The sequence below is a fragment of the Lepidochelys kempii genome, chromosome 1, assembly GCF_965140285.1.
Source record: "Lepidochelys kempii isolate rLepKem1 chromosome 1, rLepKem1.hap1, whole genome shotgun sequence".
NCBI classification, from domain to species: domain Eukaryota; kingdom Metazoa; phylum Chordata; order Testudines; family Cheloniidae; genus Lepidochelys; species Lepidochelys kempii.
In genome coordinates, this window is record NC_136380.1 from 154,662,656 (window position 1) to 154,680,443 (window position 17,788).

At 36.8% G+C, this 17,788-nt stretch overlaps 2 protein-coding genes across 18 annotated transcripts in view; one reads left to right on the top strand and one right to left on the bottom strand.

Moving 5' to 3' along the window:
* CASK (calcium/calmodulin dependent serine protein kinase) overlaps positions 1-17,788 on the bottom strand; it is a 421,703-nt gene that overhangs the window by 159,982 nt on the left and 243,933 nt on the right. The gene's annotated exons all lie outside the window — the stretch shown is intronic.
* On the top strand, positions 4,160-8,936 carry GPR34 (G protein-coupled receptor 34). 2 transcript variants are annotated; one of them, XM_073358705.1, is made up of 2 exons: positions 4,160-4,215; positions 5,881-8,936. In XM_073358705.1, the coding sequence occupies exon 2, from the start codon at positions 5,908-5,910 to the stop codon at positions 7,042-7,044; it is 1,137 nt and encodes a 378-aa protein (XP_073214806.1). In that variant the 5' UTR covers positions 4,160-4,215; positions 5,881-5,907; the 3' UTR covers positions 7,045-8,936. The 2 variants fall into 2 exon arrangements, with proteins under 2 accessions (XP_073214806.1, XP_073214810.1); XM_073358709.1 differs by lacking the exon at positions 4,160-4,215 and adding an exon at positions 5,354-5,484.

The following is a 17,788-nucleotide window of genomic DNA, read 5'->3' on the forward strand; positions in this document are numbered from 1 at the left end:
TTTTATATATATTGTATTCTGTTACTGTAATCAAAGTATATTATTTTTTATTATAAATATTTGCACTGTAAAAATGATAAAACAAAACAGTATTTCAATTCACCTCATACATGTACTGTAGTGCAATCTCTTTGTCGTGAAAGGTCCTTGAGGACCTGCTCCATGATTTTTCCAGGGACTGAAGTGAGGCTGACTGGCCTGTAGTTCCCAGGATCCTCCTCCTTCCCTTTTTTAAAGATTGGCACTACATTAGCCTTTTTCCAGTCATCCGGGACTTCCCCCTGTTCGCCACGAGTTTTCAAAGATAATGGCCAATGGCTCTGCAATCACAGCCGCCAGTTCCTTTAGCACTCTCGGATGCAACTCGTCCGGCCCCATGGACTTGTGTAGGTCCAGCTTTTCTAAATAGTTCCTAACCACCTCTTTCTCCACAGAGGGCTGGCCATCTATTCCCCATTCCTATGCCCCCTTCATGCTTCAGCCACCATTCCACAGGACATGCGATTGGCTGAACAAGTAGGACTGAGAGGACTTGCAGGCTCTAAAATTTTACATTGTTTTATTTTTAATGCAGTTTTTTGTATATAATTCTACATTTGTAAGTTCAACTTTCATGATAAAGAGATTGCACTACAATACTTGTACTAGGTGAATTGAAAAATACAATTTCTTTTGTTTTTTTACGGTGCAAATACTTGTAATCGAAAATAAATATAAAGTGAGCACTGTGCACTTTGTATTCTGTATTTTAATTCCAATGACTGTATTTAAAAATGTAGAAAACATTCAAAAGTATTTAAATAAATGGTATTCTATTATTGTTTAACAGTGCGATGAATTGCATATTTATTTTTTGTGTACATATATATATATTTAGTGACAGGGTCAGGCCAGATGGCTACAGGAGAGTGATAGAAGGCAGCCATATTAACCCCAGGTTAAGGAGGTCACTTTTTCCTGGGTAAGGTAACAGGGAAGGTTCCAGAACAATCAGGAACTTTCTGGAAACAATTAAGGCAGACAGGCTGATTAGAACACCTGCATCCAAACAAGAAGCTGCAAGAATCAATTAAGACAGACAGGCTAATCAGGGCACCTGGGTTTTAAAAAGGAGCTCACTTCAGTTTGTGGTGTGCGTGCGAGGAGCTGGGAGCAAGAGGCTCAAGAAGCTGAGAGTGAGAAGGCGTACTACTAGAAGACTGAGAAGTACAAGCATTATCAGACATCAGGAAGAAAGTTCAGTGGTGAAAATAAAGAAGGTGTTGGGAGGATGCCATGGGGAAGTAGCCCAGGGAGTTGTAGCGGTCACGCAGCTGTTACAGGAGCCACTGTAGACAGCTGCAATCCACAGGGCCCTGGGCTGGAACCCGGAGTAGAGGGCGGGCCAGAGTTCCTCCCATCCCCCTACTTAATACTGGAGGAGTTGAACTGGCCTGTGGGTTCCACCAGAGGGGAAGGCTCTGGCCTGTTCCCCGATCCACCAGGTGGATCAGCAGAGACTGCGGGGATTGTTCTTCTTCCTTTCCCCATGCTGGCCAGTGATGAGGCTAACTGAATGAATGGCAAATTTGAGCCACGAAAGTGGCCAAACTGAGGACTGCCGTGAACCTCTGAGGCGAGCAAATCCGACAATAAGCACAGGCAGAGGACGAACTTTGTCACAATATATATATATATATTTATATAACCTGATATGGAACAGCAGGCAGTATTTAATACATCTAGCTAAGTTTACTCCTGGGGGAATCCTGTGCCATTGAGCAATGCAGAATTTGCACAGAATTAATGGTCTGAGCACAATTTTCTCCCCCCACCCTTGCCACACAAATGGGCTGCAGAGCTGCTGGCCGCCACTAGGAGGCCACTGGACCCGGCAGAGCCCAGCTCTACAACAAAAGAAACTGCAGGTGGGAGGGGGAGGGAGCTGGAGGGTTCCTGGAAGCTGCAGTTCCCCGCCCTGAAGGAAGGAGGCAGCATGCAGGAAACTCTATACAATCCTGGAACCCAGCATTAGGCTGTTTCTCCCTCAGGATCCCTGGGATTTGGGAGGGTAGGAGATGCGAGTGTCTGGGCTGGGGGGCAGCCCTGCAGCTGAGCTCTAGAGGGTATCTGGCCCCCTGCCTGGGCTCTGGGAGGGAGGGGTCAGAGAAACAGGAACTGGTTTGTCATACGGGTTTCTTTAACTCTCTATTTCTGGGGGAACTTTTGTGTGTGTCTGTATTGTTACAGACATAGTTGCTGACAGGTATTTTGAAATAAATAACCTCAATAATTGAAACTGACGTGATTATATAGTGTTATGTTGACAAATAAAATATGCAGAATTTAAAATATTGTGTGCAGAATTTTTAATTTTTTGGTTCAGAATTCCCCCAAGAGTACAAATTCCTCCACAAGCACAATGAACCCTTGGAGCATTTTTTGCATCTCCTCACAACTGTCAAACCAATCATATTAAGGTTAGCGTGTTTAAATGGATCAATGTCAAAACTACATATTGCTTTTTGGAGAATAATTTACTGCAGAAATTGAAAAACTGAAAGCTATTGATGAGCAACGTCTCTATCCCTCCGCAGCCCGTTGGGTGATTTTGGGGTTTCCAGGAACGTATGGCCAGATGTACTTGGCCTTGCTCTCTTGTACCAAACTTCTGGAAAAGGTTGGAACTTGTATAATAAATAACTGACAGGCTTAATTAATGTTAGTGCCACTGCCATTAATCTGCTTAAACCTCTGGCACAAATGGAACAGATTTGTTGAATAAGAGGACAGTTTGTTACACAGTCATTTTTATTGCTCCAGGTGTATTTTAATAAACTAACTATGGAGTATTTATAAGCCATCATATATGGTTACAAGGAACTTGACCTCTTGAATCTGGAAGAGTTGCTACACAACCTCCCAATATGCAAGGCTGAACACACTACAGATGAGTGCAACTATGGAAGAATCTACTTTGGCCAGAAATACATAAGGACTAATTACATGAACATTACTTTATATTGGAGGCTCTCTTTGATGAAGCTCAACAATTTCTACTACATTAAAATATTCTGTTTAATTCAGGATCATATTAAAAGAAAACCACATGGTAGAAAACACCTTCTTCCATATCCCAGTCAATAATACAAGTATCACCCTACATTCCCCAATCCCTTATCCCTGGGATGTATTTCTATAACAGTATATGATAAAAAAAAGATGTACAAATGTGCTTCTAATGCTCTCCCATGGTTTAGTTGTTAAGAAGTAGTATAAACTATATTACAGCTTATTCAAAACAACCTTCCTGTGTGACTACCAAAACCCATTAAACCAAATGAGGCTCTGTGCTACCTTTGTGGTTTCCCAATTCTGGAATCAGTGAACGCCAAAAAACATCTTAGAGCAGCTTCAGGGATGTTCTAAGTTGTGCCTGGCTGCCCATGGTCCCAAGAGGGCTGCTCTAGCAGCTGGGGATTGCTGGAGTGCAGTGATACTGCAGACATGCCCTCTTATCCCTGGCTACAAAGACCATGTGTTGGAAGAATCTCCAAATAGCTTGTTAAATGACCATTTCAGCCTTTTGGCACTGGAGCAGCAAAAAGGAGCCATATTGGCAGAGAACCTGAAGCACTCTCTCATAAATCCTATGAATTGTTTTATATAAAACTCAAACTCTTAAGAAAAAAATAGTAGCCCCTTATAAGAAGATATAGCTTCCTAATTAGCCTAATTGAAAGTTGAAGAATCCAGAGGCAGCTCTTGACTCCCACCCAAACAAATTATGGATGTGGTATTGTAGTTTTTGATTATCAGAATTTTGGAGGCAGATACATCCAAGCCAACAGCACCTTAATTATTTTCCAAAAGGAAGCCATCAAAAGTTTCTAGACAAAAGTCAAAATGTCCAATTACTCTTGTATTGAGCTTTGGACAAAACAACACATACAGAAAAACTGATTAAGATTTGGCAAAAAACAAAACTACTATTTTAAACCGAGACTCAATTTTATAAGCTGTAAAAACAAAAACAAAAAAACAAAACAAGAAAAAACCTTTGCCAGAAACATCACCACAGCAACACAGGAAGTTTATCTAGCTGACAGGGCTGATTCTTATCACAGAGAAGTTTTTTTTTTCAGCTTTCTAATAAGACATGCACATTATCTTCCTCTTTCCTTTTAAAGGGTTTTAGAAAACAGTCAGCAGAAGAGGTCCATAAGGAACCAGAAGGTGAGTATTTCCCTTTTCATTAAAGATATACTAAATCAAATTTCAAATGAAATATATATTATAAAAGGTACTACTGACCATTCAGGAACTTAAAACATTTAGTTACAAGCCTCAAAGTTTAAGTAAATTATGTCTGATTTGATATCTGTGATAGTATTTGTCCCGGCAGCTGAGAAGAACTTTGATTGCAATACTTATATAACTTGCTTAATATTCACGTCTCTATTTTGCTTAAAAACTAACTATATAAATCATAGTATCAAGGTTTTTCCCCCCATGAACAGAGCTTAAATTAGCAAAGTGAAAGATGGTCTTGAAAAGTACAATTGAAATAAACATACTCTCTATTAGATCAAACCTACTTCTTTTACAATAGTTTGTGGTCTAAGTAATGCAGTCTGACAACACCATTTTCAGTATATTACTTACTATTATCATAAGAACAGCCAACATGGTATACAAAAATATTTTAGATCTTCCATTCAATTATTCTGACTCTTTCAAGTGTACATCTTTATGCATGTTATTAGCTCTTAGCAATATTCAGATTTTTTCTTCTGTATTATATTGTTGCCATCTGCACTGTTAAAATTGTATCCCATATTCAATTACAGCCTCCATTTTCAAGAGTTAATACATAAATGAAAGTTTACTGTAAGATGGAATTTGGGATACTTTCCCCCCCACTGTTACCCCCAAAAATCTGTTGTTCTGTTAGAGTTATAAGAATACAAACAAGTGTAAAACTGAGTTTATCAAAACCAAAGATCTGTCTTAAAAAAAACAAACCCTGAACTCAGTGAAGCGGTCATTTACTCAGTAACCCAGTACTTTAATTTCCATATTTTGACAGATGCTCTTATGCAAAAAAATCCAAAAACAAAAAGAACCCATGAGCACTCAAATAAATTAAAATAAGGTCAAAAGAGAGACTTAACAGACTAAATAGTGTCATTAGCAAAACATGTATAATACTGAAATATATATACAAATCAGATACAAAAGTGAAGAAGTTAGTCAATTACTTATTTGATCAAAGGTACATCATTCTATTATTTTCATTGCTGTTTTGCCCCTTCAGGAAAACACTTATTTTATGCATTTCTATTAAAAATATCTTTTTTAACTCTGTGAAGCCAAGGCTGAGGCTCTGTCTTCTGGTTTTATTGTGATTTCCTGCCCCGCAACAAACTCAGAATTAGAGATGGTGTGAAAATAACTCAGCACTCCATGGAACAAATATAAATATACACAACAAAATAAAAAATTGTAAGTATAATTTGTCTTACCTCTCCCTCACAGACAGTGTTTTTCAAACAACATACAAAAAGAGTTATATTTTAAAAAGTAATTACAACGTAACTATAAATGAATTTTTGCATGAGTTTTGTTTCAGCATCTGCTTTTGCACACTCAGGGGAAGTGTGAAAAGAAGAGGCTATAACACACAAGTGCCTCAATAATTTTGAAATGTGGTTGAAAGTTTTTCTGCACAACTGACTGCACTTAATAAATTATAGATAGTTGTATTTGTTACTATTGTTGCTGCCTTTAAACATCTATAAATAATTTGATTTAAGACTGTGCCTATGACAAAGTAATGTAACATACAACATTAATATCACAGCGAACAATTCTTAAGTATTTCCCTTTGCATCCTTATAGGACAGTGTAAGGAAGCTCCAACAGACTATGGACACAACTTCAACTGAGCTCCCGAACTCTTCTCCATACAAGGAAGTCTTCTGGAGTTACCAAACTGAGCTAACCAGAAACTTCTCTTCAGAAACCCTAAATGCTACTGTCTGTTCCATGGAAGAAGGCTCATTGTCTCTTGTTTTCATCATTTTTTACTCCATTATTTTTGTCATTGGATTGGTTGGCAATATTATAGCCTTGTTTGCTTTTTTGTGCATTAATCACAAAAGAAATTCTATCCAGATTTACCTGCTTAATGTAGCCATTGCAGACCTTCTACTGATCTTCTGCCTCCCCTTCCGTATACTATATCATATTAACAAAGACACATGGATGTTGGGATTGATTTTCTGCAAGATTGTTGGAACCCTATTTTATATGAACATGTACATTAGCATCATACTGCTGGGATTAATTAGCATGGATCGTTATGTAAAAATTAACAAGTCTATACGACGTCCAAAAATGTTAACAGCTACACGAAGCAGATATATCTGTTGCATACTGTGGACAATTGCAGTAATAGGACTCATAATTATAGTTGCTCAGTCTGCTAAGAGGGAAGAATACAATTCGACCATGTGCTTCCATTACAGAGATAAACAGAATGCAAAAATGGAAGCAATTTTAAACTATATTCTTGTTATAGTCTTTTGGATAGTTTTCTTTCTACTAATACTTTCATATGTTAAAATTGCGAAGAACCTTCTGAAAATTTCCAAGAAAAGAGCAGATTTTCCCAATGCCGGAAAGTACAGCACCACTGCAAGGAATTCCTTCATTGTACTTATTATTTTCACCCTGTGTTTTGTTCCATATCACATATTCCGATTTGTCTACATTACATCACAATTACAACACACATCTTGTTACTGGAAGGAGATAATTCACAAATGCAATGAGATTATGCTTGTATTTTCAGCTTTCAACAGCTGTTTAGATCCAGTTATGTATTTCTTAATGTCCAGCAGTGTTCGTAAGACTGTATGCCAACTTATTTGTAGAAGACTTCATGGGGACTCAAGTGTGAGCGACAGTATTTCAGAAATGAAACCTGGACAATCTCGTCATGATACTGCGACTACCATTATCCCCCATTCAAGCTTTTTAAAGAAAAATTCCCTCATCTGATTGCTTAAATATAATGGACAACCGCTTCCCAAAAAGACAAGCAGATAATCTACTAGATAATCGACACTGGATGTACATGGGTACAGGGATGTACAACAATGCAGAGCTGGAAATACTGCCTCGAGAAAAGCCTTTCCCCCCTCCTTTCCTTCCTTTTTTACGAGTATGGGAAGTCATACTTCAACTGCTTAAACAAATTAAAAATGATTTTTGGTGAGAAAGAGCTTAACTTTTTTATTATTACAAATCAATATGAACTTTCATTTAAAGATTCATTTAGGACAGGATTAATCTACAGCACTTTCTTTCAGAAACAAATTTTTAAAATGGGACCTTGATGTGTGCACAAGAAGCTTTACACACCCAAATACTTGGTATGCATTTATTAGCACTACTAGCTATGCACATATGATGGAATGAATTTTGCACAAGTAAATCTTTACCTGTATCTAATTCAAAGCAACTATGAAACAGATGTATTACAGATTTTATAAATCCATCTTTGAAAAAAATATATTTTAGCAGGCTTCAAAAATAAATCAGCATCTTAACTGCATTTATTAAACTAACCCTTTCAGCAAAATGTATCATACTCTATTATGAATGTGGCTTACACAGAAGGTAAAAAACAAGACAATTATTAGTTCATTTATTGGAAAAATGTGCTTTATATTTTGTTTATTAAGCAAAATTAGAATATTCAACTACTAATTTTGAAATCCTCTAACAAGCCTTCTAGAACCTTCATGATGTTAAACACCAATCTTAACTCAGGTGGGAAAAAAGTCAAAATACAGGAAAGTACGCAATTCACATTTTGAGGCGTTGGGAGGAGGAGGAGGATTATCCAAGATTTGTTTCAAAATTCTATTGACAAATCTAATAATTTCAAAACATACATGCATGCCAAAATCTCAACAAGGATAAGAAATTCAGAACGAAAGACAGTTATATAAACTGTAAACACAAAATTAAGCTATTGTGGATGTAGAAGGATTTGAAATGAGCAGCGTTTTGTCAGTTCTGGTCTCTGTTCAACCCCAATTACCTAGGTTTTGAGGTTAATATCTACTTGTATATTTCCAAAACCATTTATTTCAAATATAATACCTCTATGGCAGAGACCATGTCTTTTAACATGACTGAAGTATCATACTCACCAACGATGTTATGCAAATAACAATCAAATATTAAATGTGGACTGCATACTGTATAGCCCAATTCAAGATTAAAACCAAGCAGATTTATGCAGTTAATGTGTGCAGGCTGAGTAAAATTTTTAACAAAGTTAAACTAGCCTTGATGACTAGGGTGAGTGAGGGAGGGAGCTGGACTAAGAATGGAACTTGAATCTCTAATGTGATAGGCCACAATACTGGACAGGCCTGAATTTTGTTTTAAACTCTAAAATAAAGGGTCAAATCCTGTGAAATTTGAGTAACTTTATTCAAGTGAGTAGTTGTATTGAAGTTGATGAAAACACTCATGTGACTGCTCACTACATCTTTGCAAGACTGGATCCTAAGGCATCTGTCATAAATATAAAGGGAAGGCTAACCACCTTTAAATCCCTCCTGGCCAGAGGAAAAAACCCTTTCACCTGTAAAGGGTTAAGAAGCTAAAGATAACCTCGCTGGCACCTGACCAAAATGACCAATGAGGAGACAAGATACTTTCAAAGCTGGAGGGGGGCGGTTTAAACAAAGAGTTCTCTCTGTCTGTGTGTTTTCTTTTGCCGGGACCAGAGCAGGAATGCAGGTCAGAACTCCTGTAAAGGGTTAATAAGCAATCTAGTTAGATATGCATTACATTCGGTTTTGTTTAAATGGCTGATAAAATAAGTTGTGCTGAATGGAATGTATATTCCGTGTTTTTTTTTTTTTTTTGGTAACTTAAGGTTTTGCCTTGGTTTTGCTCTATGTTTTGAATCTGATTACCCTATAAGGTATTTACCATCCTGATTTTACAGAGGTGATTCTTTTACTTTTTCTTCAATTAAAATTTTTCTTTTAAGAACCTGATTGCTTTTTTATTGTTCTTAAGATCCAAGGGTTTGGGTCTGTGTTCACCTATGCAAATTGGTGAGGATTTTTATCAAGCCTTCCCCAGGAAAGGGGGTGTAGGGCTTGGGGGGATTTTTTGAGGAAAGACATTTCCAAGCGGGCTCTTTCCCGGTTATATTTTGTTACACGCTTGGTGGTGGCAGCAATAAAGTCCGGGGACAAAAGGAAAAATAGTTTGTACCTTGGGGAAGTTTTAACCTAAAATGGTAAAAATAAGCTTAGAGGGTTTTTCATGCAGGTCCCCTCATCTGTACCCTAGAGTTCAGAGTGGGGAAGGAACCTTGACAGCATCATGTTGCATGTCTAAACTTGCATGTTTTCAATACTGGGGAAAATCCTGGTTCCAGTCAATGGCAAAACTCCTATTGACCTCAGTGGAACCAAGATTTCACACACTGTTTCTTTTACATTTTGGACATCACTTTAGTGTATTTTTTCTGCCAATCTATTATTGTTCAGGTTTGCTGCAGCTGGATATAAATGTGTTCACTAAACCACGATTACTGGTAACCGTATATTATTACATTTCAAAGCTGTGGGTATCTTTTGTATCTTCTTTAGAAATAATGTGATTCTTATAATTTTATGTTTTACTTACAGTCCAACATTTGCATTTTTCTTGAATGTTTTAACATATACAAATATTTGAGATTGATGTTAGTGTAGTTCCTGAAGGATTCTTATAGCAATTTCTAATCTACTTTTCAGAATGTATAGAAATAATGTCAATAATTAATAATAATAATAATAATAAATAATGGTAGACAATCATAGCTCACAGTTATGTCTTCGTCTATAAACCAGCAGGTCACATGGTCTCCTTGCTCTGTTTCCACACTCTAGCCTATGAGCCCACAAGAAAATGCATCCTTCTCTCTAGAACACTCACAAATCAAACTACTTATACATTTCTATTTCTTTTCTGACCAGAAGTAGCCAACAGAAACCACAAATGAAGTGAAAAGCAAAAATAAAATGTTCAGTGAAGTACAGATTGAAAGTAGGTTGTATATCCCTACTCACCAGGCATGGAGGGAACTGAACAAAGAAACGATTTTTAAAATTTTTTTTTAGAATATATTAATTTAAATCTAGAAACCTCATTCAAAGGTTACCATCAATAGAATCAACGTTATCATAATGGTACATTCTGGGATATCTTCAATGAACTAAATAATAGCATGAGAATTCACAAATTTTCAATTTGTTCTGAATGTCACCTTTGGGGAAAGCCAAAATCAAGTGGAAAAGTGCTCTTGATTATAGAAAAACCTGCTTCACATTTGTTTTTGTAAAGCCATCATCATTAATTTTGTTATTGTAATATTGTTTTGTAAAAAAGCAAGTAATCACTCTGCAATCAGGACAACAAAAATATTATTCAGTTTTGAAACTATAAGAGCCTATCAGGTGTAATGGTGAGCTTTTTTGTTTTAATAATTTGTGTGCGATTTACTTGTGAAAGATGCTGTTCTGGAGACTGACATTGAGTATATATAGGACAGGTACAGAGCAGGCAGCAGAAATTAAACTTTTCCATATTGTCCTACCAAATTATGCTAACCTGGAGTTATCACCTTTGTGAGGTGGGGGTAATTCAATCTTAACACAACCACTATGTTAAGATTGCCAAAAGTTTCAATAAGTGCTATTTTATTTGTGACTTTTGTGATGTACAAATTTGTATACTGGGATCTGATCGAAGACCATGAATGTATTTCAATCAGGCCATTAAATATAGTGCTGTGTGAAAGCTGATTTTTGGTTCGCTGGAAGTTCCGAAAATTTTGAAAAAAGAAATTGTTTTAGATTCATCCAAAATCAATTAAAATTTTTTTTCCAGTGAACCAAAAGTCTAAAAACAATTTTTTTTGGGGGGGGTTGAATGCAATGTTTTGTTCAACCGCAAACTGTTTTGTTTGTGAGCTTTTAAAAATGTTTTTGTATTTTAATTTTTAAAACAAATTTCAAAAAGTCATTTTGAATAAAAAATCAAAATGTTTAGTTTAAAGAAAATACCAAAATGATTTTTTTCCCAGTTTTGCTCTGACTAAAACAATTTGGCAAAGTAGACAACTTTGAAATGTTTCCCTAAACCCAAATCTGCATTTTTGATAAAAAAAAGTTGTGGCCAAAAAACATCACCCTGTTCTAATTAAAAAGACTTCTGATAGTAATGATATTGGCCAATGTTGACCTTGGTTAGATTTTAACCAGTGATCTTGTTTAATTTTTTTCTATTATGGTATACTGATAAATCTTGGAAACTTTAAAGTAAAGGTAAACACACAAATCTGTACTTATTTCTTGATGAATATTATGTGTTTGTTGGTATTGCTTTTAAATAAAATTCCAATTGTTTTGTTTCTTCATTTTAATTGTTAAAAATTTACATTTATACAACCTTTTTCATTCTAGGGGGCCGCAAAGTACTTCACATGCTAGCACACATACACACAGAGTATGAAGTGGAAGGTAGCAACTTCTAAACAAAGAGACAAGTTGACATTTTTAGGCAGGAAGTGTCTACCTTATCCCATTAAATCGGAAGAGAATTTCAGGTAGGCTATAAGCTTCAACGTTTTCCTCTTCTTGGATTGAGTTATAACAGTTTGGATGGTACAATATCATGCCCTGCAAATCAACCTTGTGAAATAACAGATCCTGAAATAACATTGGATATCTGTGGAAAGTTACATCATGATATCACAATCACATTTCAAAATGCCTTTATATAATGTGTTTGATGCACGTTTACTCTGCTGGACAAATTTCTATACGTGACAATCCAAGCAGGCAGACTGTAATTACTCCAATTGAAATTTGGCTAAGACACCAGGATTATTCCCTCTACACTTGTGAAATGTGCCACATGAAAAGAGACTTGAACAAGTAGTTTGGACCTCTATTGTACATTTAATCCCAAAGATGGCAACCAATAATATGAGTGGGCATTGTACAATACCCACTCCATCACCCTTCATCATGCTGAGCAGTACACGGATTTCAATACCACTATTCTTGAAGTACTATTCCTCGTAACTGCCAGATTGTGACACCCTCACTGTTTTCAGTGGGATTCCTGCAGATGTCTCTATATGCATTTCATGGGCCTCAGGCTGCTCTTCTATTGAAGTCAGTGGCAAATTTTCCATTGACTTCAATGGGTGCAACATCACGACTACGTCTCAGCCTTTCTCTAAATTGTGTAAATACACATGTACTCTCACACTATATAATTACACACACATGGAAGGTAAGGAAGGAAACATTTGAGTGTATTCCACTTTGGGCCCGTCAAACTTGACAAATCCTTTAATAGCTTAGCTATTCTAAAACATATTGAAAGACCAACCCTAAGCAAAGTATTTTCAAAATTTAAGGAATAAAGGCCAGGCTTGAGTTATCAGCACATAAAAATGTTTCTGGCTCTAGTAAACAACTTTTGTTTTCATACCCCATTTAATTGCACTCCTAGTTTTAATTTGTAAATTGGTATGTTTTCTGGGAGGAGAATATGGGAGAAGTGAAATGTTAAATATACTATTGAATCACCAGAATAATTAAGAGTTGAAGTGAATAAGTAACTTCCCCTAAACAACAGTGAATTTAGTCTTGAAACCCCCAAAAGTAAGAACAGTCTTGCAGCACTGTTTTCAGCAACAAACAAATAGGGGCAGATCACTCCCTGCACTGGGAAATTCCAGCAGGGACCTAGCCTGAGACTACCTTTGAAATTATACATAGAAAGGATGCATGTGTTGCACAGTATGGAGAGGCTCCTCAGAGAAGATGCTACAGCCTCACTAGACCAAAATAAATTTCTTGCATATTCCCTGCAGACGCAGTGGGAACAATGTACATTGTAAACCTTCCAGCCCTATCGCCACCCCCCACACAAATCCCTGGACCAACTGAGGGCTCGCCATAGAGTCTGGGCAAGGGATGAAAAAACCACAAATATAACAGGGCCCCCGCACATGTAGACAGTGACAGATGACATGCACAGATATCAGAAGGAGAAGACAGCTCTTCAATTCCCAGAGCACCGGAACCAGAGTATCACCATCAGAAAATTAAGTACTTTCTCTCTCTCTCTCCTGGCTGGGTGTAGGGAGCAATTCTGCCTGGGAGTAGGGACCAATAGCACTTGAAACTCTGCAATGTTACTGGAATATGAGAAACAGTTGAACTGACCTTTTTTTTAAAAAAAGTTTTATTAGGGCTGTCAAGAGACTAAAAAAATTAATCGCAATTAATTGCACTGTTAAACAATAATAGAATACCATTTATTTAAATATTTTTGGATGTTTTCTACATTTGCAAATATATTGATTTCAATTACAACAGAATAGAAAGTGTACAGTGCTCATTTTATATTTATTTTTGCTTACAAGTATTTGCACTGTAAAAAACAAAAATAGTAGTATTTTTCAATTCACCTAACACAAGTAGTGTAGTGCAATCTCTTTATCATGAAAGCTGAACTTACAAATGTAGAATTATGTACAAAAAGAAACTTGCATTCAAAAATAACATTTAGAGCCTGGAAGTCTGCTCAGTCCTACTTCTTGTTCAGCCAATCACTCAAACAAACAAGTTTGTTTACATTTGCAGGAGATAATGCTGCCTGCTTCTTGTTTACAATGTCACTTGAAAGTGAGAACAAGCATTCTCATGGCATTTGTAGCCAGCGTCCCAACATATTTATGTGCCAGATGCCCTAAAGATTCATATATCCCTTCATGCTTCAACCACCATTCCAGGAGACATGCATCCATGCTGATGACTGGTTCTGCTCGATAACAATCTAAAGCAGTGCAGACCGATGCCTGTTTATTTTCATTATCTGAGTCAAATGCCACCAGCAGAAGGTTGATTTTCTTTTTTGGTGGTTTGGGTTCTGTAATTTCCACATCAGAGTGTTGCTCTTTTAAGACTTCTGAAAGCATGCTCCACATCTCGTCCCTCTGAGATTTTGGAAGGCACTTCAGATTCTTAAACCTTGTGTTGAGTGCTGTAGCTATCTTTAGAAATCTCACATCAGTACCTTCTTTGCGTTTTGTCAAATCTGAAGTGTTCCTAAAATGAACAACATGTGCTGGGTCATCATCCGAGATGGCTGTAACTTGAATATATGGCAGAATGTGAGTAAAACAGCAGGGAACATACAATTCTCCCCCAAGGAGTTCAGTCACAAATTTAATTAATGCATTTTTTTTAAACGAGTGTCATCAGCATGGAAGCATGTCCTCTGGAATGGTTGCCGAAGCATGAAGGGGCATACGACTGTTTAGCATATCTGGCATGTAAATATCTTGCAATGCTGACTACAAAAGTGCCATGCAAATGCCTGTTCTTACTTTCTGGTGACATTGTAAATAAGAAGCGGGCAGCATTATCTCCTGTAAATGTAAACAAACTTGTCTGTCTTAGCGATTGACTGAACAAGTAGTAAGACTGAGTGGACTTGTAGGCTCTGAAGTTTTACATAACTACTCAAAAACAAAACAATGTAACAAAAATCTACATCTGTAAGTTACACTTTCATGAGAGAGAGAGATTGCACTGGAGTACTTGTTTATCATTTTTACAGTGGAAATATTTGTAATAAAATTATATTCACTTTGATTTCAACTACTATATATATATATATATATATATACACACACACACACAATATACATGAAATACAATATGTAGGAAAACGTAGGCAAACATCCAACATACTTAATAATTGGTATTCTATTGTTTAACAGTGCGATTAAAACTGCAATTAATCAACAGCACTAATTTTCATTTTTAAACAAGAAGTCAAGAGGCAGTTATAATACTGAGCTTTAACCATCCTAATGAGAGTGATGTAAGCAATGCCCCAACGTATTACTGCCTGTGCTGCCTTTTGTAATCATTCTGCGCCCACTTCAAAATTCTATCCTGAGATTGACACATTGTCACTTCTGACTCCAGTTAAAATAAGGCTAGCACTTTATAGCATTATCCGGCAACAGAGCTTTAATTTAAGTCTCCATATTTTAACAAAAGGAGAAAAATATACTGAGGCGGGACACTCCAGATTCTTCATAGAAATATTGTTATATGAATATAGCGTAAGATACATTTTATGCAAGATGGGTCTTGTAAGGTATTATTGGAAAGGTTATAATTTACTGAATGAGATTCTCTAATGTGTATGCATGAATCACTTCTGTGTCTGGAGTTAGGAATATTAACTATGTAACAATTACAACTGTGTGTGTACTTGGGAAATGTCCACCAGACAATAAGCAATCAGCCTTGATGGGTCATTAGAAAAAGATAATGAGTCCTTAAAGGTGTGGATCTCCCATCTTCTTGGAGTTCCTTCCTGCGGACATTACAAATAAACTTGGTTTCATGGTTGCTTCAACACTGCAAGGTCAGGTGATACCATCACCTAATGCAAAATACCACCGTGGACACTGCTGGTACTTTTCCACTGGAAACAAAGGCTTCTCGCCTTATATAAATTCTATTTAAGGCTGGGAAGCAAGGCAATCAAGACTCTCCCTTCACTGCGTTCCCACCCAAGAAGAATGACTGCTAAAAGTACTTGAAGAGAGAAGGACAGAAGTCTAGTTTGTAAGAGAAATAACGAACTCTAAGCTACAGAAACTCTGCATCCTGCCTAAGTCAACATGTAGGGTGAGAAATTATATTTTATAACCTGTTTCTTTAGCGAATCAAGCTTAGCTTGCATGTTTTGTTTTATTTGCTTAGTAATCTTTGTTCTGTTTGCTATCCCTTATATTCACTTAAAATTTGCCTTTTGTAGTTAAACTTATTTCTTGTTTATAACATAACCCAGCTTTTGCAATTCATATCGGGGAGGGGATAGGGGGGCAGAAGCTGTACATCTCTCTCTCCACATTGAGGGAGAGGGCAATTTTTATGAGCTTGCACTGTGCAGATCTTTCTATACAATGCAAGACAATATTATTTTGGGTTTACATCCCAAAAGGGAAGTGCATGTGAGTGCTGGGCAATTTGCTAGCTGAGCCTTCGCATAGAGAGCTGTTTGCAGCCTCTGTGTGATTCTACAGCTGGTGCGTGCCTACCTGTGTGTGTGCGTGCACGCACGCGCTGCAAGAAGCCTAATTCAGCAAAACAGGGAGAGGGAGTCCAGGTGGCGGAGCAAGAGGGGCTCAGTGAAACCCCAGTACATCAGGTGGCATCCCGAAGGGGTGGGGAGTCCAGCTTGTCACATATACAAACTATTCCTTCCACTAAAATTTATGGAATGCAAAATCATCATGATATGTAAGATCAGACAATGAAAAGTCTGATAAATTCGGAATACTTTTGCCTGAGATACAGCATGTAGCTCTCTCATCTCCGAGCTCTCCCTGTTACGAATGTGAACACTGCTGATCACAGTGGAATGAGAGTCAGCAGGCAAAGAAAGAAAAAAAGAAAAAGCAAAAAGCTGAAGTCAGCAGAATTTACCCCTTTGATTATCAGCTTCATCTTCACTGTAATACTTAAGTTTTATTTTTGAAAATGATTAACACTAGTGAAAAACTACATTAATTCTTGTTTTTTTCACAAAACCTACAAAAAAATTCTGTATGTGGGAAAAATTTTCAGGCAACTCTACCAAAAATCCTATTGTACACAGATGCATATAAATTGAAGAAAACCAAATTCAAATTAAATTGTAATGTAACAGAATATAGTGAAAATTTTTCTTCTGTGACTACCGCTTCCAAATGTAGTTTAAATGTAAAAACTGAATTCTAAAGTCAACTTTTTCATAATCAATATAAGCTTCCTTCCCCGCCCCCCGTTTTGCATGTATGATAAAATGAGACTTCTGGAGGCAGCATGAAGAATTCCACTAGAATAATTTGGAAACTATCTAGTGTTAATGACCTGAACCCTAAACAAGACCAAAAACAAATTTTAAAGGTAAGACAGACACAAAAGTATCTTTGGGGCAGATTTTTCAAATGTTTGAGGAAAGTTATTTTACCTGTATTTACCAGATACCTGGACAGCACTGGATAGTGAACAACCTGCTTTATTTTCCTGTTTGTTATAACTACATAGCAGGTTATGAAGATATGGCTACAATATATATCCCTGCCCATGCACTCCTGTGGACAGTAAAAATGCAACACACTTTTATGGGATGTGCACATCACTTGTGCATGCAGTTATATTCATCAATTAATATATTAACTTTCACTTTTGAATGATAAAACTTAGCCAAAGCCACTGGAAATTGCAAAATTATTAATGGGCATCAATAGAGCAATGTCTACACATTTCTGGTCCCAAACGAGCAAAATATTTAGTCACAGACCTCACTCTATCCTCAGTCGACAAAGCACTTGACTTCAACAGGACTTAAAGAGGTATCTAAGTACTTTGCTGAAATGCCACTTCTAACAGCATTACATACTAGACCTAGTCATGAATTATTTGATGTAAATTTTTTTTGGTCAGGAAATGTCTGTGATTTTGACAAAAAACTTTCATCAGGAAGATTTTCTTGGGGGCAGGGAGTGGAGGGGGAGAGAGCGTCACACACACACACACATTCAAGGAATATTTTTTTAGAATTTCCTGCCCAGTTCTGATTCATATACGTAATAAAACAAACCCGCAATTTTACTACAGAACTTTTTTTTTTTTAAACT

Bases quoted from the DNA above. Each gene is read 5' to 3' on its own strand.
- GPR34 (XM_073358705.1), top strand. From the start codon at position 5,908: ATGGACACAACTTCAACTGAGCTCCCGAACTCTTCTCCATACAAGGAA.